Consider the following 23,954-nt stretch of genomic DNA (forward strand, 5'->3'; position numbering starts at 1 on the left):
AAATGATTAATGGACAAAATGGTTGTTAGACGAAATGCTGATTGACGGAATGGCATTAGACTATAGACCATGTGTTGAGTGGACGAGTTGGCAGTAGACGAATTGGCAATTTACATAAAGGGCTAGATCTAATATAAAGCTACTGTAGGCAAATGCCTGACAATCCTCTTTATTAACAGGTATAGACCAGATTGGTTCCAGCTCTGTTTTTTAAAGAAATTTTAAACTGAGAGACTTCAGCATACTTTACAAAGGTACAAAGGACAAATAATGCACTGATATAGCAATGCAACTGGCTAAGTGTATAACCCAATGAACATGCTTTTGTTCTTTGGATACCAACAGTTATGGTCACCTCAAGTTACTATTGTTTGAAGTTGGTTTATCTACAGTAGAAGTTAAATTTCAAAAACTTGGTTTAATATCTATCAGATAATCCTGGACACAACGCCAAATGCAAGGCTCAAACTTTCAAAGGTTTCCTGATGAGAAACTATTACTTGTCAATCTTTTGGTCAGGAGTGATTACTTTTGTCCATGACATTGAAGTATTAATGCATCTGTCAAATATGTGCACAAAGCAATTAAAGGAGAATGAAACTCTTGGAGCAAGTTAGCTTTTGTGAAAGCAGAAAAATCAAAGAATAAGATCAACAAAAGTTTGAGTAAAATAGGACTAGCAATAGAAGTGTTATGAGCATTTGAATGTCGAGATCACTAATGCTATGGAGATCCTCCCATTGGCAATGCGACCAAGATCTATGATGTCACAGATGAACAACTCTCCCCTTTTGGACACTGAAAATATACCCCAAAACATATCTTTTTGCTCATTCTAATCATATGACAAACGATTCATCAATGATATAATGTTGTGAAACCTCTGTACTTGTCCTCTCATAAAGAGAACACCTTACCTTGTGATAGACTCTATAAAAGTGAGAATATAAGTGAAATAAGTACTAAAGTAATGAGGGAGTTGTACGTGTGTGACATCACAGATCTTGGTCGCATTGCCAATGGGAGGATCTACATGGCATTAGTGATCTAAATATTCCAAATGCTCATAACTTTTTTATTATTCATTCAATCTTCCTCAAACTTTCAACAATATGTTTCTTTGATTTTTCTCTTTGATATGGATTCAGCTGGTTTCAAGGGTTTCATTTTCCTTTAAGAAAAAGGCTCTTATTTTCATCATTATACAACACTATTGACCATACCTGGAGATGTGAAAAGGCCAAGCATATGATGGCATTCTCAAAGTCATCTTCAAAAACCAACAGAGTTTCCAGAGTATTCACCTTCCATAAATGAACCATAGGCTGCAATAATTTAAGATGACAGATTATCATTTTTTATAAAACATTTGATGATGATAAGAACAATGCTAGCTACATTCCCTTTCAATAACTGAAGGCCTATTATTTCCAAAGATTTAACTGACAAAGACTGGTTAAAATTGATAAAGTGAAAAACAAAATCTTATCTAATTCATTCATTCATTTATTAACTTTAATTTATTTATTCATAATAAGCCATATTGTTTCCACGTCTATTCTGGGCAACATCAGATAATATAAATGACTAATTATTTGCAATCATGAAATAAAAGTTATGATAATTACATGGAAATTACACTACCAAGAAAACGAAGATATAATACAAAGTGATTGTATGAAAACATGAGCTATGATGTACAAATTAGGGAGAGAAGAAAATCATTTGACTACCAAGTCTACTAAAAATAATGACTAGGATCATTATAACTGCAATAAAGTAAAATTGATTTTTATAAAATCAAAAACTTATTTTCATATTACCTCAAATTATCTGAAAATGTAAAAGGAAATGCCTGCCAATACAATTTTGTCTATGTTCTAAACCAGTGCTTTCACTGGCTTTTGTGTGATAAAAATATAGTAGAAGCAAATTTATTTCAGTAATCCATGCAATGAAGAAAATAATATACCTTAACCTCTGACCCTGCTGGTCCCTTTGCTTGCCCAGTTGCCACGGTGATGTTATCTGAATGAACATTCATGCTAAAGAAAATGTACACAGTTACTCTGAGTAACAGCATGAAATTTAATGATTTATATAATTTGCTTTCTATTATGTCATGACAGAATGAATTATATGCACTGAAGGTAACCTGAATTATGTCAGGTTACTGTTGTCAATTTTTTATTTTTGTCTTCTTTTTCTTTTGTCAAAGTTGCCAAGTTGAGCATTATCATGCTATAATGACCGATTACACAAAATCAAGATCTTAATATAACAACAATTCCTTGATGAGATAGGATATAGATTAAGCACAAAAGGTTATTAAACAGTCTACATAGTTGTGAGCATAGATCAATTAATGCAAAACACTTCCAAATCTTGAAGGTTTCTTCTAAGAAATAATCAACAAGATTGCATTTAATTTTACAGTTGGTATTTGGTAAATACTGTTTTGCAAAACAGTGAAGCACCCACCTTCGAATCTCAGCTGTATGCTTTGTATAATGCCTTTGGGTATTAAGTGTTGGGTTATAAATAATAGCAATATTAGACATGAAGTATAGAATCTCTCCACCATCAGATACTTCAAAAAGATTGCCTCTACAGTCATTCCCACGATAGCCATACCTAGTAACAAGAAAGCATGATAATCACAATCATTGTACTTTGATTAGTAAGTTCTGCATTCAAAGTGATAAAGTATTGATTATCACATTCGTCATTTTCCCTAGATTGCATTTTACTTGTGTGAGGAAAGATCTTTCCAAGCATTAACCATTCAATGTTATATGTGAAATAATTGCAATTATAAACAATTCTATGAAAGGGATCAACGTAATTATCTTCTTATCCCTTATTCCACTTGACTTCAATCATGTAAAACCACTGTGGAGGCGCGTTAGCTCAGTCGGTAGAGCGAGGGACTCATATTCTGGTGACCCGGGTTCGATTCCCACTTGGTGCGCTAGTGCCCTTTGGTAAGGCATTAATCCTCAGTACCAGGTCCTTCGGAGAGGACCTTAAGCCGTCGGTCCTCTGGTTGCTTGCTTACAAGCATTCATGCTTTCTTAGCAATCAGGTAAAAAATCACCACCAATACCAATACTGTCTTACCATAGAGCCAAAGAATTGCAAGTAACACCAGAATGTTCTCAAATATCTTATCAATCACTCTACCATTGTTCTGCTGACATTGAATAATAGAATTATATTGTATATAGATTGTATCAAGATATGAAATCACAGATACTGAACAATCAAAGTTTACAGCATATCAAATCAACTTACACCCAGTCAAGTTGTAACTCAGCATTTGGTGGATCAGGAAGACTCGGCATCTCTGAATATTTGTCTGGTATATAATATGAGATCTGCTTTCCTTGAACTATGACTTCTAATTTATTGACCTCAGGCTTAGGGTCATCAGTAACTGCCTCCTCTTTTTCTGTTTCTTCCTCAGGCTCTTTCTCCACTTCAGTCTTACTTTGTACTCCCACATCTTCTATTTCTGTTTTAAATCAAAAATTGCACTACTCACTGACTAGAGGTCTACTTTAATTAATTTCTCCATGGAGTAAAAATGAAAAAAAACAAATAAATGTACAGTCCAACCTCTCTTATCCGGCCTCCCCTTAGCCGGATCTCTCTATTATCCGGACACACACTTGCCGATCAAGATTTTTTTTTTCCAAATCAATCTAGTATGTGAGGAAATGAGATTTCAATCTAAACTCAATCCTAAGCAAACTCACTTTGATTACATTTACATATATTTCCCAATCTACCTACCCACATTATTTTTCACGAAAATACCTCACCCACATCACCGAAAGAACTTAGACAGGATAATTTTCCAGTAAATCAGGGCGCAGCACAAATATTTCATCACATTCTCTTTTTATTTCCCGGGGAAAAAACACATGTCTCGCTAGCTAGCGCAAGGCCTCAATAATACGGGCAGCGCCATCTATCATGTTTGAGCCTACAGTCAGTATAACAATGGCCGACATTGCAAAGCTGCGATACCCGCCACGATGATCCAATCGAAAAACTTAGTTTCATCGAGTCACTTCCTCGATGTAGCCTAAACCTCAATCATTAATAGCATGTAAATTATCCAAGAGTTTTGGCCATCGATTGATTTCATTTCCGTAAAATTACCGTCTATAATTTGCACTGACACTGCAGTGAATACTGTCTGTATGCCCACTACAATAGATTATGTGTAGCTACCGCCGTTGGGGATGCAGCTGCGTGTATTTGATATTGGGTCTCCCAGATCCGGATAAATTCCTTATCCGGATTGGTGCTGGTCCCGGCGTGTCCGGATAAGAGAGGTCGGACTGTATATATAAATTATTTTTGCTAAATATCACTTGCCACATAATATAATGGATGGTTTCAAATACTAGCTACATTGAAAGCTGTATTTTGCTCTGCATGTTTTGCTCATATATAGTTTCTCATTGGGAGAAGGGGGGCATGAACTAAACAGAAATTGACCAGTTTTTATACCTCCCTTAAATAGTCTCTTTTACACAGTTTCCCATCTAATGATAAAAAATAAACATGCAATCACTGCCTGCTTTTTCATATTAGTATTGAAATAACATTACACATTTCAATAAATAATTGCTTGAATCATGCGATTAACAAAGTACATTTGAATATTCCATTTCAAGCAAAATTTGCATCTAAGCAATAGATTGTTAGTTGCCATTGCTATCAGTACTGAATTCAAAGCATTCCCCCCATAAATGTAATATCTTTGTTCAATAAATTCCAGGGCCAGGTGATTTAAAGCTAAGCAATTTATTGTGCAACAGATTTTTACATTTGAGCGTGCACAATAATCAATGCAATTGTTCATAGGTATTAGCCCCAAGATCAATCGTTAAGCTTTGTTATGGGATCCAGCAGATTAGAACTATCTTACCACTGTCCAATTCATCAAACTTCTCATCATCATAATCATCCTCTCCTTCTAACATCAGTAGCTCTTCTTCTTCCCCTCCATCCATCTCTTCATCTCCATCTTCTTCTCCTCCTTTCTTGCCTCTCTTAATAAGACTTTTGAAAGACTGCATGAGAGATGATCCCACACTCTTCTTCTTATCCTCCCCCATGCTGCTAGCAAAGGAGCGGACAGAGCGAGAATCTGAAGCTGGCTTTTTGGATGAAATAAGAGGCTGGTCAGAGGCTGTGGATGTGTGGAAAGGGGATATAGCAGGCAAGGCATTCAAGCAAAGATAAAGGCACAAATGGTGAATGAATGACAGATGGACAGACAGACATGCATGGAGAAAGTGATAGAGAGGAGGCCATACAAAAACAGTAAAGAAACCAAGAAAGTTTTATAGATAAGGGATAGTATAAGCATAAAGACATATAGAAGCATACACAAATATGAACCATGACAGAAAATAGATCCGTATTATTCAATGACAGAAAGAGTGCGAATAGACCCAAAGTAATAGATGCACATTCCAACATGTAATATGATATCAGGAATGGAGGAAAATAATCAAATAATATTAAGAGAGCATAGGACATTCAGAAAATCAGATTACAAAAAAAATAGAGAATAGAAGGGAGAGAAGGGGAGAGAGAGATCAAATTGTTAATATTTTTATATCAAGCATTAAAAAAATAAAGCATGGGCAGTGAAATTATTGTTAGTCTCCATTAAAGCAACAAGCCATTGCATTGTTAGTGTATATCATCATTTCTTACCCAAAGTAAAAAAACACCAAGCTCATATAACATTCTTTTTTTTGCAAAGCATGAAGCAAAATCTCCTTTAAAATGTGACCATGATAAGCTGAATGCAAGGCAGCAGCTTAGCCTGAAGACAAGATAAGCTGACAAGATAAGCTGTACCTGGTATGGACTGAAGTGAACTCAAATCTTGAGAAACCTGGCTTGCTATTCCAGACTCAACACTTTGATCTAATACAGAATACATGTACTGATTATAACTCTATTAAATGTTTATCAATGAAAATCAACAGTATAGCAATCAAACTACTCCTAACTTGTACAATAAATGTCAACAAAGTTATGTTAGATCTACTAACAGAAAATATAATGATCTCATATTTTATGAACCTGTTATGCAAGACCAATTACAGACACCTTAGGCTTATAAAATCCAAACTAGAAAAGAGATTAATATTATATATCAATATAATGAAATCAATTATTTCTGATACCACAATGAGATTCCTACAGGATGACCGAATTTTATTAAATAAAATATTGTTACAATCATACCAGGTCTTTGACCAGAGACCAGTTTGATTAGTCTTTTAATAATCTTTGTATTGGTCTTGAGCTCTCAAGTCTTGGGTTTGATATTGGTCTAAAATTTTCCGGTCTCAGATTGTTCAACCATGACCAGCACAGAACTAGCAACTACAGCAACTATCAACTATATGATTTTACTGACACACATACACTAGTATGTAAGTTTTTGTAAATAAGTATTTTATCATCTATAAATTGTAAATTGTAAAAAAACAAGTGGAATGCCTCTGGCGGTCTCACCTGCATCACGTGATTCAATATAGCAGCTGTGCTGACTTTGAAAACTACTATCAAATAATTATTCACAAAAAACACCATTCATATAATGAAACAATACTATGTTCATTGACATTTGACCTTGATCATGTGACCTAAAACTTGTCAGTGAAACTTGATTACCCCTATATCCACATTTTATACACTATATCTATAAAATTTGAGAGTAATGACAGCAATCTAATAATTACCTCTAAAATGGCCAAAGTTCAATGACCTTACATGACCTTTGACCTTGATCATGTGACGGGAAACTTGCACAGGACGTTCAGTGATACTTGATTACTCTTATGTCCAAGTTTCATGAATCAGATCCATAAACTTTCAAAGTTATGATGGTAATTCAACAGATACCCCCAATTTGGCCAAAGTTCATTGACCCTAAATGACCTTTCTAAGTTATGATGACATTTCAAAAACTTAACCTTCGGTTAAGATTTTGATGTTGATTCCCCCAACATGGTCTAAGTTCATTGACCCTAAATGACCTTTCACCTTGGTCATGTGACCTGAAACTCAGGCAGGATGTTCAGTAATACTTGATTTACCTTATGGCCAAGTTTCATGAACTAGGTCCATATACTTTCTAAGTTATGCTGTCATTTCAAAAACTTAACCTTAGGTTAAGATTTGGTGTTGACGCCGCCACCGCCGCCATCGGAAAAGCGGCGCCTATAGTCTCACTCTGCTATGCAGGTGAGACAAAAAATTAAATTTTGATTTACATCAAAATATTCATTTAGTTTCAATTTAATCTTTCAAATATTTCATTGGAAACAGACTGCAATGTTAAAAATGATATAGTCTGTACTCCACACTGAATAACATTATCCTTAAAGCATGACTATTGAAGGGCCTTGTGTTAATTAAGTAACATGGTATAGGTTATAGATATTGAAGGTTTTGGTCAGTGCCTTCTGTGCTTTTGTCTTGGACTTGATCTCATGGTATATGGTCTTGGTCTTGGTTGGTATGGTTTTATTTTAATAAAAACACTGATCCTACCTTGTGATGAAGTATGTGAATCTTGTGAATCATGTGAGACATTACTGATTTGTGTGGATGCTATACTGGGGCTTGAAGCACTCTTTTGAAGGGTAGAACTAGATGATGTATCTTCTATGGTCTGTGCTGGTTCTTCCTTAGTCACACCATCATCCTCAGTATTCTCTGGGATCTCAGCTTGCTTCTCACAAGTCATAATTTCAGAATCTGAATCATTATATTAGACAGGAATGTAAACAATTTCAACTGAAAGATCACCCTGAACTGTATACTTTGCTATATACCTTACAGCAGTCTCTCAACAGGGCCTTGAGCACAATAAACCTGATAGATAAATTCTATATTTGTATTTGTATTCTATGGCATAGAGGTGGAAGCAGAAAAAAAAATTAATGTCGGAAAGACAATGAACTCACATATCTTTTTCTTTAATACATCCAATGCCTAATGAATAGCTGAGATGGAGTTTTCAAGAGCATTTAAATCAAAGCTGTCATACACTTCAGAGATATCATTTCATTTTTAGTCAATGAAATGATACAAATTAACTTAGTGCTCACTTGGCAATCAATGAACTTACCAACAGTGATGCCCCCTTTGCCAGCTGTTGTCGTAGTAGAAACAGCAGAAGAAGCGGAATTGTTGGACTGATTCAAAGAAATTGCCTCATCTATTTGAACACAAAAACAAAAAAGAAAGTGGAGTTATGTTATACTGCATGAACTATGGAATTAGATTGCTCATACAGTGTACTAATATATCTCATAATTAAGCCCTTCAAAGATACCTTATGATAAAATCACAATTGTTGATACATCATTCTTTATAACAACAATAAAGGAAAAGAGTTTGGCATAAGAATGAATATCGTATCAAAATAACAGATTATAAAAAGTGACTCAAGCATAGAAAGGATAAAGAAAATCTTTTTATAGAACACTATAAAGCTTATACTCCATGCCCATGAACTAAGAATTTAATGAATCAGGTTTATATGGCACAAGAAAGTAATTAAAATAAGGAACATATGTATATGAATAATGGAGATTCTGGAAATTCACTTGAATGAAATGCATGGCAAAACAAACCTCACCAGATTCTTTGAGAAACAAAAAACAATGTCATTCCATTTCAAATAATCTCCACATGTTTTCCCAACAAAGACAATTGAAAGTGAAAGTACCTTTTGCTTCTTCTTCTTGAGACTTATTTTCTTTAAATGTTTCTGGACTAGAAACCTTCTCAGCTAGTGCTTTCTTCTCCTTGCTCTTTGCGCTAGACACAGATGCTCCTCTTGGAGAAGCTAAAGAGAGAAATGTAATTGAATCAATGGTGATATATAATTCAAATTCTAAAAACAATGTGGACTTACCCATTTCATTAAGGACTTTAACTGGTGTATCTTTGCCCTTATAGCAACCAATGTGGTAACATAGCTCAGCACAATCAAGCTTTCCATGGTAGTTGCCATTAATGGTAAAGTTGCCATAGTCGTAACTCTTTATGAAAAGCAGGGACAATTTCATAAACAGTTTCCAAATCATGAACAGTCATAAACAGAATTCCTAATCAATAACTGAATTGATAAAATAAACAAACCTTTTCCCACTCCTTCTGCTACTTTGACCTTCTTAGCACTCCGTGCAGCTGACCTACTAGCTGGTCTATTATTGGTTGGTTTAGGTTTAGCTGATTGCACTCTACTCGTAGATGGTCTGCTCTGCTTCTTAGTGACACCAGGTAAATGTGTAGGAGGTGATGGGAGAGTAGTAGAAAGATCAACCTTAGTTTTCTTTTCCTGTGTAGCCTTGATCTTGGTATCCTCTGAAATATTCAGAGATGTTTCTTGATGAAGATCTGAAGGCATAGAATCATTTGATGGACCACTGATCCGTCTTTGTTCAGAACGCAAGAATTCATTCTCCATATCATCATCCCCCATCATCTCAACACTCTGGCCCACTGTAAGAGATACCCCACTGTCTACAGAAGGAATAGCTGGTTTGGAATCAAAGGTTACACTCTTCTGCTTCTTCAAGGGAGCTCGTTCTTTCTTAACAGGTTCTGTCAGAAAGAACAATATCATATTCTCATTAGTGTAATTAAAGATTATTAATACTTTCACCCTATACTTCATTTGTTTTTTACCCATTCAAATTGATTTAATTACAAAACAAGTGGATCGCCTCTGGCAGTCTCGCCTACTGTTATTACGCGATTCGATATATAAGCAGTTCGTTGACCCTAAGTGACCTATGACCTTGGTCATGTGACCTAAAACTCAGGCAGGATCTTCAGTGATACACTATTACCCTTATGGCCAAGTTTCATGAACTAGGTCCATATACTTTCTAAGTCATGATGACATTTCAAAAACTTAACCTTGGTTAAGATTTCAATGTTGACGACGCTGCGGCCTTTAAAAAAGCGGCGCCTATAGTCTTGCTCTGCTATGCAGGCGAGACAAAAAAAAAATTTCCAACCAAGAGTGTTGCTGAGGCAAGCACATAATACGCCCGCCTGTAACACGGTAAATAGAGTTATTGGTCAAGCAAGAAAAGTGGAAGGTGGCGACTTCACCTATTACCTCCTGACCTCAAAATCAATAGGCTTCCTGGGATCTATGCTAGTATCATACACACCAAATTATGTGAGCCTTGGTTAAATTAAACTAAAGTTATCGCGTTAACAAAGACTTCAGAAGGGTAAGTTTTGACCTCGAAATTAATAGGCTTCCTGGGATCCTTGTTTGTATCATACACACAAGGTTATATGAGCCTAGGTGAAGTTAAACTGAAGTTATTGCATTTACAAGGACTATAGAAGGGTAAGATGAAAACATAAACACGTTTACAAGGACTGCAGAAGAGTAAGATGAAAATAAGTCACTGTGACCTTGACCTTTTGACCTAAAAATCAATAGGCTTTCTGGGATCTATACTAGTTTCATACACACCAAATTATATGAGCCTAGGTTTAAGTTAAACTGAAGTTATTGCATTTACAAGGACTATAGAAGGGTAAGATGAAAACATAAACGCGTTTACAAGGACTGCAGAAGAGTAAGATGAAAACAAGTCACTGTGACCGTGACCTTTTGACCTAAAAATCAATAAGCTTTCTGGGATCTATACTAGTTTCATACACACCAAATTATATGAGCCTAGGTTTAAGTTAAACTGAAGTTATTGCATTTACAAGGACTATAGAAGGGTAAGATGAAAACATGTCACTGTGACCTTGATCTTTTGCCCTCAAAATCAATAGGCTTCCTGGGATCCATGCTAGTATCATACAAACCAAATTATATGAGCTTAGATAAGTTAAACTGAATTTATCGCATTTGCAAGGAAAAGTTAACGGACAGACAGACAGACAGACAGACGGATGCCAAGCGTGATACCATAATACGCCCGTAAGGGCGTAAAAAAACTTTAGCCAGAGTTAGCTCATGCATAATGGTTTGTAAAGTTTCACTTTAATATTTCCTTCCTGATCACCTTTTAAAATCAGGTTGATTCCATTGTGTTAATCAAAATAATTCCACTTGCTCCTCTAAGTACTATTTAATTATGAAGAGCTTAAGGCATTTTGGATAACTTCCTGCTTAAAGACATACATACCCACAACACTGTGAGCCCATATCTTTTTTATCAAAGGCAAAAAGTGTATCTCAATAGCTTCACATTTATTTAAAAGATCTCAAACCAACAAGATATGAATTAAATTAGTTTAACTAGTAAGTTACAGCACAGCAACTTTGACAATGAAAAACAGCCATTAGAAATATCAATTGTCTGACATCAATCATATTTGAAACAGTTTTAACATTTTAAAATTTCAATGTTGACAACTACCATCAGAAAAGAGGCGCCTATAGTCTGCCTCTGCTATGCAGGCAAGACAAAAACAAAGAGGTATTATTCTTATTTTATGATTTATCAAATCTATGTAGAGGATATGATAACTCAAACTAAGCTTTGTTACATTAGTATTCATGGAGTCCTACCTGATTTGCCCATGTTCGCCTTATTATTGACCATACTATTAGAATTATCATTTGCACTTGCTGAGAGAGATGTGAATTTCTGTGATGATGCCACTGATTTAGGTCTTCCAGTCGGGGCATTGTTGGTAAAATGAACTGCTTTCTCTAACATTGATAAGAACTCTGGCCAGCTAAAACACAATGAATTAAAAAAAAATAACATTAAAAAATACAGTGAACCAACTTCATTTTAAATGAATCTTTGTAGTTCTATAAGCCAAGCAATCATGAGCCAACACAGAGCTCCAAAAGGAGAACTGCTTATCAACATCAATTACATCAAAGAGTGAGTAAGGTAATCATTTAAGAACTGGCTGATAATGCTATATTCACCAGCCAATATGCAAGTTATGTCTCCAATGGGTAAATCAGGCCTTGATTATTATTTGGAGGAGGAATCCTGGGATGATTAACCTGTATGTACTTCTTATGTACAACATGATCCAATATTGTTGATGATCAGGAGCAGGTTAAGGGCTAAATTATGAAAGTACATTCTCAATAAAAATTTAAAATATCAATAAAAGACAATACATGAATAAAATACCTTATGTTTCCATTCTTTTCATCATCACATCTGGTCATGAGAGTAGATAACAGTGGACCAACTACAGGAAGATGATATTCACTGCAGATTAAACGAAGCTAAAAGAAAACCAAATCATATCATAAAACATAATCAAATGAAATCTTATGTTGGCATATAAAGGGTCTTTTCATGTACACATTCCATTACATGTTAACAGTTTCAAACAGACAAATAAAGAAGAAAAATCTAACTCATTAATACATCAATGTCCTGTCTTATTGATTACCATAGGATCAATATTTGCTATCAATCATATATCAACGGGAAACCATGTACTGAAGAGCTACATGTACAAATGATTAAAAGATTGATTGCATACCTGCTACAGGAAAGGGGGGGGGGGGTAATTCACTAGCTGGTAGTTATAACATTCCTAAGAAAAATTTCTAAGCTTGATTCATCCAAGGCTAATGGTTTTAATCTAGACCACAATCAATGTTATAATAGCTCATGTGAATATTCATAGGCACACATCTTTACCATAGGGAATAAAATGTTAACATAATTTCATAAGAAAGAAAAATAAAATTCCTGAGAACTTAAATACCCAAATAAATTATATACTTTTTGGAGGAATGAAACATGTGTTTTTCTTTGGAATGAAATATACCTTTTTTTCTAAAACATACTCTTTTCTTTGAAATGAAACATACCTTTTTCTTTGGAATGAGACCATGTTGTGTAACATCAATGGTTTTACATTTAGCTCTCATCTCCTGTAGATCAAAGCCATCACTGGTCTGTAAGACCTTATGAAGCTTAGTTAGTAGTTCCTTGTCTTGAGCATCACTAATTACACTATTAAGATGACTACCTGATGTGCCTTGACCATCTCGGTTACCATGCATTGCAAGTACGCTGTCTCGACCTAGAGTTAAATTAAGCAATGATAGTGGGAATGATGCATTATATGTGGTTAGGAGATAATACTTCACACCTACATTCATTCAGAAATCATACATTGACAACTAACTGCTGTGTACATTTCATTAAATTTTATCACCACGAAAAAGAGAAGCCATATAATAGCATAGATTTATAAACCTCTCTTTGAGAATGTCGAATAATCCGTTCCTCTGATTGGTCAAAACTGAGGTCATGTAAACGACCATGCCTGCAAAACAACAAACTAAGGGGGTAACCAAGGGCAACAGGCATAGTTAACAAGATTTCTGCCCGTTGCCCCCTGTCCCGCCCCTTAACGACGGGCATAGCAAAATTTGGCTGAGATCCCCATTTGATTGCATGCAAAATGTTGCTTTCTGCGGTGATTGCGGATACCATAAATATCCGCGCGATTCGATCGAAAGTTTTAGACAATTCGCGCATTTACGCGCTTATTGCGCAAGTGCGCGCAACGGATATGACATATCGATGGAACGATGCCGATCTTTGACTTTTGATTGTTCATTCCTGTTAAAATATATGGCATGAATGAAAAGAAGACTAACTTATTAAGGACATAACGGACGTATCAATCATCAAGTCTTGTTGCAGAATTCGTTCAAATGCATGCTCGCACGGTCACTGCACTTTCTAAAGTTAGATTTATAAGTAACGTTCATGACCCGGGTTCGATTCCCAAGTGGTGCGCTAGTGCCCTTTGGTAAGGCATTTATCCTCATTACCAGGTCCCTCGAAGAGGACTTTAAGCCGTTGGTCCCCTGGTTGCTTGCTCACAGGCATTCGTGCTTTCTTAGCAGTCAGGTAAAAACCTCGGTATAACATAACATAACATAACATGACGTTAGAATCTAGATCTAGACTAGTTAGGACTTTATAGGTAGGACAAACGACAACGTTAGGTAATGTTGTCGTGAGATCTAACGTTAGCTTATTAGGAGTTAAGTCTAAGAGTAGTCTCAAGATCTAAGTTAGATCTAACTAGACCTAGGCCTAATGCTCCGTTTAATCTTAGATCTGACGTAGCCGAGATCTTACGTTAGATCTCGTAGAGTCTAACATGTCTAATGGAGATTTAAGACTGTTAACGTAACTTAAAAGTTAGAGGTCTAGTTCAGACCCTAATTTGGTTCCTAAAAATATCTAGGCCCAGTAATTGATATGGACTGCTTTGATATTCGACTTCGAGACCTGACTAAGTTAGGGCCTATAACGTTAGGCCTAACGACAACGTTAGCCTGGGCCCTAGGGCTTTTAGGCCTAATTTGTTTAAGATCTAGATCTAGACTAGGCCCAGGGCCTAGATCTAACGTTTAATTCGGTTCATAAAATATATATGGACTGCTTTTATATTAGGGACACGGTTGTTTCTTTCGGCTCGCGGGTACCTCATCGGCCAGACCATGCCCTCGGGCATAGTCGCATTGCTATCCCCTTGAGCCTCTAGAAACAACCATGCCTCTCAAAGCAGTCCATATATCTTTAAAATGTCACTATAAAGTAATATTGGCAAACAAAGGAAAATGTGAAAAAGATAAAGAAATATAGAGGATTGAAGGTGAATTTACATGATTCACAGTTTTTATCCGTGTTCATGAGGTCTACTGCAATAGCAGGCTGTTAAAACTGACAAGTCAAACAAAATGGATGGATGCTATAACAATAGAGATACAACATTTGAATAAAAAACAGTATACCAAAAATAATGAAATTGATCAAAGTAATGATATGGCTTTATTCATTACCCATCAAACAAGTTCACAAATTATCTGGTTGTATTTACGCAATAAAAAGTAGTACAATCTTCCACAGGACATCTGTAACATGTCTTGTATAAATATCTCAAAAATGCACTAAAAACCTAGTTATTCAGACAACCTTTCCATATTTCTATTATTATCATTATTTTCTTGTCATGTCTTACTGAAAGTTTAAACTCTCAGACCTATATTTACATCAAGGTAACGCACAAAGTACAGTAAACAATATTTATTCTAATTCAAATGTAAGAGATCCTTACCTGTTTTAGACTGTGCTTCTACCATAAGTTTCCATAACGCCTCATAATCCAACCCATGCTTCTTATTAAACTTTATTTGAAGAAGTTTTGTAGTACGACTTCTTAACTTGACCTTGATAAAAGACAAAAGTAGAAATGCAATCTCCGGATTATTGTTTTAATGTCTAAATGTACATCAATGAGTATATTCATCAATATTAATGAAATATTATACAGTACAAAAATGTGATCATCACAGCAATTTATCCTCATACAAACTGATTCTAAACAATTATAAACATTCAATTTTTGATAATGGTTAAAGTTTCAACCTTCAACAACTGATTAATGGCTGGTGCAAAACCATGTATGTATGTCTTCTTTGGAACCAAGTGTTAATAACACAAGGATCATATCACTCTGCTATCCTTTAACAGGAAGCTCATCCCAGCACTGTCTATTGCAGAAAATTACAGATGATTATTCTCATTGTGACTCTACAGATGTATAAAACTTAATCTACAAACACAGAACACAGTGTTGTAAACGAACAAAACTGCAATTTATCACGATTCAATTTCATCAATCAGACAGCAACATTCTTATTATGCTAACTATCAATAATTCATGCGGTTCATATGCCACCAATGTTCATTATTATAAGAGGCTTACTCAGTGGACAACTTTTTCCTAGCTCTTAAATTACTAAGCTTTAAAATTCCAATAATGCCATTTGTTATCCGATTTTTATAAAATTTTCAGCAACTTGCTCTGTGAATTTTACTCTATATAAAATCTATTTTCAGCTCGGACACCCCTTAAGCAGGGCCTGTTGGGAGAAGAATTTTCTGAACTGAAGTGGCTACTCTGGGTAAATATGACATTATTATTAATAGATAAGAGCCCACAATTAACAAGTAACTGACTGCTAACCTTGTTCTCATTAAGTATACTGACAAGATCTTTGAGGGCCAGACAATTTTCCTGATTGGCTTGACGACGGAACAAGATGAGGATAGAGCGTAGTCTTTGCCTGCTGACTTCTTGTAAACACTGACAAAGAGCTTCAACGAGCTCATCATTGACTGCATCATCATGTACATCAGGTAATAAATTGTAGCTTAGTCTCATAGTTAAACCTACATGTAAAAAGGGAAAAAGTGAAATATTATGGCTTTTACACATTTGACTCACTACTTTCTACAATATTGGGTCTATCTATGTGTGGAACAGTAATTTAATTTTTTTTAAGTTACAAAAATTACATGCTAAAAGTACTTAGAAATGCAGTATTCAGTGATATAAATCATTTTGATCATATTCATCATTATGTTTGTTGAGACTTGTGAAATCATGACTTTGCAGATGTTTAACCATATTATTTGAATATTTTATCAAATCTTCATTTGTAAATTCTCATAGCATCTGACAATTAATTTTCATACTGCATTCAAATCCAGATATTCTTCCTTGACATATTCTGTCAAGATATTGAACATATGATCTGAACTCACCAAGCTCTGATGTAGAAGCTGGTGTATTTTTCTTCCCACTGTACATCTTGTCAGCTCTCACTTCCTTGTATCTTTCCTGCTAAAACAGAGATTGCTTCACAATAATTTCAACAATATGGATACAATGTCAATATCTACCTCAGATGTTATTTGATTTTACTGTGTGCACTGTAGTTCAAACTTACAGATCAATACAACTCCAATGATATGACAGGTGCACTTTGTTAATGAAAAATGATTTTTAAGTAAAAACAGTTTTTCAATAATATCTAAATGTTCCAACCCCCCCCCCTTTAAAAAAAAAGGTTCCAAGATCAAGAAAAATAGAGAAAAGAAAGAAAGTATTAAAGGGAAAGGGAGTTCATGCCAAAATCTATTACAATAATAGATTTTCATTCATTTTGAATAGTTCATCATTTTTGCTAGCTCACTCTGCTCACTCTTGACTTTTATTTTCAAGACATTTTGCCACACATATCATGCCATGCCCCCCTCCAATCTTTTGGATTTTTTTTTGTAAAACATCACTCGTAGTATACACTTGAGATGAAACAGCTTGTAACAAACAAGAAAACCTCATACCTGTAATTATTTTTCAATCGAGTGTTACATCCAAAGTATCAGAAATATTTTAATATAAAGCAAACACAAAGCCAATATATTCTTGCCCAAGGGTAAATCTTTGCTTTGGTCTATTTGTAGTTTGCCATTATTCACACACCACTGAACTCCTTCATACAGAAATATTTTGTTACAAGACACTCTGCAAATGAAAATAAAAGCACTTTTCATTGGGAAACACTGCAATCGGCATTTTCTCTTTCATAAATCATAAGAAACCTCCAGTTATTTAGAGAAAATAACCGTTGTTGTTAATTGTGTTTATACATGTTGCTAAGAGTATCACAATACCTACACAAAGCATACATTTCAACATTACAAGATGAGCTAAGAGAGAGCTCAGAGAAAGAGAGCTTTAAAAATGGAATGGAACCCTTAGAACAAGTTAGGTTACAGAAAAATCAAAGAATAAGATCAATGAAAGTTTGATAACTACTGGACAAACAAGGAGAAAGTAATGAGCATTCAAATTTGAAATTAATCATTCTTACTATGGAGATCCTCCAATTGGCATTGCAACCAAGATTTGTGATGTCACACAAGTTCAATTCTTTCCTCTGTACACTGAAAATCAACCTCAAAACATCTATTTCCCTCACTCTACTGATAAGTAAAAACTCCTTGTCCATGATCATTCTGTGAAAAGAACCCTTGGCTGGTTTCCAAAACACAATTTTGAGATAATCACGTTCAAAGTCTGGATGTTTTTCAGCCACTCATAAATTCACCCTATGAGAGAAACCAGAAAAATTATGTATACAAATTTAAAGCATACATTCTATCCTTTTTAATATGCAACATTTTGTTCGCAATTTGAATTTATTTTTTCAATACTGAAAAGATGCACAGGTATGCAATGCATTTCAGAAACTGTTTATTTTTCAAAAAACAGACGGTTAACGCCATTTAATAAAAATCATGCGCATGGTTTTTACTGAATTTTTAGCAGCATATAAATATCTAGGTTGGCTTTTTACCTACATGTATGTGCGCCTTTCTGGAGACTGCTATAGGACAGAAACAATGGTTTAGTTCTCTTCATAAAATCGAAGGAGGGGGATGTGCCAGTTCATGCGAAATTTAAAAATCCTCTTATCCTTAATTTTGATCTAAAAATTGGTAATTTGGGATTTCAAAAATTTTGGATTTCAAAAATTTGACCAAAAAATTAGGTTTGTGCCAGTTTGTTAATCACTGACGACATATTGGATGTATTGCCAATGGGAGCATACAGAGCAGTAGGCCTACACATCCTTATAATGATCTTAACAATAAAATGCTAATAACTTTCTTATTACTTTTTCATTTTTTTAAAACTATCATTAATTTGATTTTTCTGTTCCCAACATAAGCTAACTTGTTCCGAGTGTTTCATTTAATCTGCTTCATGAGATTATGATCTACAGCAGAAGTCAGAGGGCCGTATTCTGAAGTCCAGCTAAACTTAGACCATGGTCTAACTCTATGGGAAGCCCATAAATGACAAAACTTTATTAACAAAATATGTTTCTAATGTTTGCTGTGGTCTTTCCTCATTCTTTAATGGCAAAGACAACTCTCTTTTTTCTTATTCACATACAAATATATGAAAGACTTGGGTGTCAAATGAGTTGATAATTTGAGCCTCTAATGTTAGAGATTTGTCTCAAAATTGTCTGTCTTTACAATTTTAGACCAGATTTCAAATTAAATAAGAGCTCAGAATATGGGGCTTTTTTTAAAAAAAAAGGCTATGAAGCAAAATTATTAAAATAAAATAAAAGCACAGAATATAGAGTGTACCTATTCTAATTCAACCACAATCCATAGGTTCAATTTAATTCATTCAGTTCTATGCACGAGGTCGATCTAGGCAGCACATTGCATTTTTCACACTGCATGCACAAATCATAGTGATTGCCAAGATGGCTTTATAGTTCTGATAGACCTGCAGACAAGAGAATGAATACATCTAATAAAATTGAAATGATAGAGCAGTGACAAAAAAGAATGATATGGGCATATGCATTGAACAGCTTGATCACTTAATTGAGTCACATGGCACTTAAGGACGTTCCACAGTTATGTTTGTGCGCATTATGATCTGCGCATATTTAACACTGCGCGCTGACGTCACAATGGATGAACAGGTGATTAATTAGCTGTGGGTATGAGCTGATTTTTCTCATCATCTGCACCCTAACTGCAGATCCGATGCGTTATTTCATGAAGCTAAAAAACTGGAATTATTCCATGGATCATTTAAACAAATATTTCTACTATTTCAAAATACTTTACTCTGCAGTACTGCCAAGAATCACGAATATGACCCCGAGTTTGAATAAATGGTAGAGTGGTTTTGATTTTTCTTCACATAGATACCGCATTTGGCGCATTTTTGGTGTTTTAAAAAGCACATTTGCTCTAATAAAAATGCTGATAGTTTGAAAACAAGCACATGAACCCCTATTTTTTAATGTTTGTACCTCTTAGGTATAGCTTCCTCAACAACTTTGCAAATTTTGGTGAAAATGACATGGATTTTGAATAAAGTGCAGCATTTATTGTACTTTTGTAGTCTGTTATTGAAATTTCACATTTTTGAGATGGTTTTTTTTAATCTTTTACGCCATTTTTAAGAACTGACTGTGCTGTTAGACTTAAAGTTGCAAACAAATAGCACTATAAATAGACTCTTCATTCTAACGATACAATTATTAACTCTCTTGCGAAATTTGATGACTTTTTCATGTATTTTGACTGAGTAATAGAGGTTTAAACTCATTGTAGTATTCTTGCGAGGTCTAAAAATGCCAAATTCTTTTGAATGCGCAATTCTTAAGAACATCAATTTGGGTGAACTTTGAAGCTCTATAGCAAAAAATCAAGCACATGGACCTATGTTAATTTTTGTATATTTCGAATATTAAGGTTCTAAAGTATCTATGTGCAAAGTTTGGTGTAAATGACATGGATTTCACTTTAACTGTGGAACGTCCTTAAAGGGGTACTCCGGGCTGATAGTATTTATATCTGAATAAATAGAGTTAGATTCACAGAGCAACATTCTGAAAGTTTCATCAAAATTTGATTACAAATAGTGGAGTAATTGAATATTAAAGTTTAGCAATATATTGTGAAAACAGTTGCACATTGTCTTCATATTTATTAGATGGGCTGATGATGTCACATCCCCACAGACCCCACTTTCCTTTTTCATATATGTTATTACATGAAATCATAATTGTTTCATTTTTTTCATAAACGCGTGAATGATATGTCTCCCTTATGAAATAAGTTGCAGCAATGTATATCTAATGCACTAAATCAGATGTCAATCCATTTTATAAATAGTTCTTGCGAGGGGAAAAAATGAATAAACCTAATATCATATTATAATAAAATACAAAAGAACAAGTGGGGATGTATTATCAGTTTGCTCATTGAATATTCATGAAGACATGCCTAGAACTATTTCACCAGAATAATGCAAATTTTGAAATGCCATTTACCTAGTTATTCTTTGTCTGATTTTGATCAAATTTTCAGTGTTTTGGTTATCTAATTTTTCTTTATAGATTGTTCGAATCATATTATTCACAGCCTGGAGTACCCCTTTAAAGACAGAAAGATGAAGAAAGGGGGATGGAGCTTGATGAGAGGGTCAGAGCATTACCCAAATTTCAAAGAAAAGTATGAAGTTTTCAATATTGGTCAATTTTAGTAAAACTATATAGTTATGGCAATTGTGTAGAAATAGTACAATATGCTAATTTTGTAATTGCCTTGAAAATTTGAAGTTTATTATTACAAATTATGATCTTTTAAATGTTTGAGTTCAAAGCATGTCTAAAGCTTTGGTAAAGGGACAGTAATGTGAATTACTCAAGTATCATATAACAAAAGTGTAGTGTTCATTGGAGGTCATAGAAGCCATTACATTATAATTGAAATGCTGCATAATCTGGTACCCTCTCTCAGTAATGTTTAAATATATATATTTAAAAAAATTAAAGAGATGCTCCGGGCTGAAAACATTTACATCTAGATAAATAGAGTAAAATTCACAGAGCAAAATGATGAAAATTTCATCAAAATCTGATAGCAAATAGTGAAGTTATTGAATTTTAAAGTTTAGCAATATATTGTGAAAACAGTTATGCATGCATCATGAATATTCAATAGATGGGCTCATGATGTCACACCCCGCTTTCCTTTTTTCTTATGTTATTACATAAAATCATAATTATTTCATTTTTCCATACATTTGTGAATGACATGACTCCCTAATGACATAAATTGCAACAATTAATATCTAATGCACTTAATCAGTTGTTATTCCAGTATGTTTGGTTCTTGAAGAAAAAAATCTGAATTAACCTAATTTCATAAAATACAAATCAAGTGGGGATTTTAAATCATCAGTTTGCTTATTGAATATTCATGAAGTCATGCCTAGAACTGTTTCACCGGAATAATGCAAATATTTAAAATGCCATAACTTTATTCTTTGTCTGATTTTAATCAAATTTCAGTGTTTTGTTTGTCTGATTTTTCTTAATCTGTTCAAATCATATTATTTTCAGCTCTGAGTACCCCTTTAAGCACTCACTATACAAATTCAGTCATTGGATATACATGTAGAGAGAACTATTTTTTAAATTAACAGCCCACATGCTTGAGAAAGAAAGGATTTATAGATAGGTTTGTCAAGTTATAAATAAACAAAACAAGAATAGACAGATATTTTCTTTTGATGTAAAATCTGTAGAAATTTTCCAAAAAAAATATTCCATATATCATGGACATCATTTAGGGCATATATTCTAATAATGAATAGTGTGCAACACTTTCTGGAGATTACCAAAACTAGAGATAGGCTTTTACAGGGCTCACATCTTCTGTATTCAATGAAAGGCTGTCATATTCTACATGTTTTACTCTATTGAAAATAAATAAAATTTAAAACACAAAACATGTCAAGAGCAATTCAAGCAAACTTCTACTTGGTAACATATTGATTTAAAACTGGGTCTGTCTCAAGTTGGCGATTGATACAACATGGATAATTTCAAATTGGACTTCAGTTTCAAATACACGTGCCTATGATCTCAGTCAAAGTTTCAAATAACTTATGACCTAAGAAACATCAAGTACAATACATTTCTGGTCAGGATATTCATCCAGTAAAGTCGATAGAGTTCAAACCCATTCAAGCTCAAAGAGAATCCTCACAGCCCTCCTTTCATAAATCCTCAAGTAACAATATATCCCATATAGATTTCAATATCTATGTCCTTGCACACTTAGGGTGTCAATGACATCATGTCAAACTGAACACAACAAAAGAAACCTTGTTCCTTTGTTGGCCTTTGTGATGTGTAAGTTGATCATCAATATCGGTACTTTAAATAAGTATATCAAGTAACACCACCATCAAGGCATCAACTTAAAAGAATTTAGATTTTTATTGATGAAAAACATAATCATGTTCATAGATTAATGGGATAGCCAATCAAAAGATTTAACTATTCAATTTCATTCAAAACTGACACTTTGTAGATCTATCTGCTGGCATGCATGCACAAAATTTTATCAATCGATCAGTCAAGCTAAAGACATGAAGAAGTACATGGACATCAAAATCAATTTTAATGCAAAATCAAAATGACTTCAAAAATAATCAATCACTATATTATACATAGGCCTAAGGAATATAAATAAGGATTTTACAGTTGGTCATTTTCAAACGTGAGTGACACGACAATCGGAGAGGGTTAAGGGCTCATATCTTTAAACTTAAAGGTTATGAATCAATCATGACTACTATATTATATACAATGTAGGACTGGCATGGGCCACTACCAGTTTGATTTGAATTCTACAATTTGTTTAGTAGATATGATTGAAAAATGATGCGTGAGTGACACGACAAATTTCGGACGTGGGTTTCTGACCATTATCACTTATGATTGGATTCGTGCCCAAGTAGCTGTCCAGGAGTACTGTAAGTACCCATACATGTACGTAAATAGTGTACCTATCTAGCACATATAGTCAGAATCAATCAAACCTTCTCTATGGAAAATGGTGCCCTCCTATATACCGTGAGTGACACGACATCCAAAACGTGAGTGACACGACAAGTGCAAAAATACAACATTTATCTCAACAACGAAAGTATTTTTGGCATGATGTACAAGAGTGAAATCCCATCAACCAAAAACCAAGCTTAATTACATAACAACTGCCTTCTTCAAAGTTGATAATGTGTCATCCTAATGATTTATTCTTGGTTTATGGTCATATTTGCCCATCAACTCACATTCCTTATACCAGGCATACCGCATTATTGTCACACTCGGGCTTCTACCACTCTCCTCTTTGGAGGAGGAGGCACTTGAAGGAGGTGTTATGTGGTCTTGGCATTGACATCAACTCAAACATTCTTTTTGTGGCCTGATTTCATTCAAAACTTTAACTCTTTCTCCCTATCTGTACATGACAGTTTACGGGTTTACAATTCAGCATCCACAACTGATGGAATAACTTTTCCTTGTAAGAAAGGTATTCTCAATAGTCACTCGCATCATCTGGCATGGTCTGGTAGCCAATGATGTCATGTATGACTCCTTTTTCTTGAAATATTGGATTACAATATTATCCTCCTTAAATATTTTAGGCATTGTCCAAATAGGACTTGGCAGC

The 23,954-nt window shown here is 34.5% G+C and overlaps 1 protein-coding gene across 3 annotated transcripts in view; it reads right to left on the reverse strand.

The window, feature by feature from the left end:
• LOC129256810 (echinoderm microtubule-associated protein-like 4) overlaps positions 1–19,069 on the reverse strand; it is a 37,786-nt gene extending 18,717 nt beyond the window's left edge. Inside the window, exons 1-17 of one of the 3 annotated variants that reach the window (XM_064097572.1) lie at positions 19,050–19,069; positions 16,647–16,725; positions 16,066–16,271; positions 15,154–15,265; positions 12,884–13,098; positions 12,189–12,286; positions 11,603–11,772; positions 9,193–9,657; positions 8,777–8,896; positions 8,174–8,263; positions 7,594–7,800; positions 5,887–5,955; positions 4,943–5,206; positions 3,295–3,514; positions 2,482–2,634; positions 1,973–2,045; positions 1,224–1,325 (exon numbers count right to left, since the gene is read on the reverse strand). In XM_064097572.1, the coding sequence (XP_063953642.1) occupies positions 1,224–1,325; positions 1,973–2,045; positions 2,482–2,634; positions 3,295–3,514; positions 4,943–5,206; positions 5,887–5,955; positions 7,594–7,800; positions 8,174–8,263; positions 8,777–8,896; positions 9,193–9,657; positions 11,603–11,772; positions 12,189–12,286; positions 12,884–13,098; positions 15,154–15,265; positions 16,066–16,271; positions 16,647–16,692 (2,610 nt within the window). In that variant the 5' untranslated portion in view covers positions 16,693–16,725; positions 19,050–19,069. Of the gene's footprint in view, positions 1–1,223; positions 1,326–1,972; positions 2,046–2,481; positions 2,635–3,294; positions 3,515–4,942; positions 5,207–5,886; positions 5,956–7,593; positions 7,801–8,173; positions 8,264–8,776; positions 8,897–9,192; positions 9,658–11,602; positions 11,773–12,188; positions 12,287–12,883; positions 13,099–15,153; positions 15,266–16,065; positions 16,272–16,646; positions 16,726–19,049 lie in introns of those variants that run through there. The other 2 variants (XM_054894996.2, XM_064097571.1) reach the window with 2 other exon arrangements.
• Between the last annotated feature and the right edge of the window lie 4,885 nt (positions 19,070–23,954).

This window comes from Lytechinus pictus, chromosome 3, assembly GCF_037042905.1.
Source record: "Lytechinus pictus isolate F3 Inbred chromosome 3, Lp3.0, whole genome shotgun sequence".
Taxonomy (NCBI): Eukaryota; Metazoa; Echinodermata; class Echinoidea; order Temnopleuroida; family Toxopneustidae; genus Lytechinus; species Lytechinus pictus.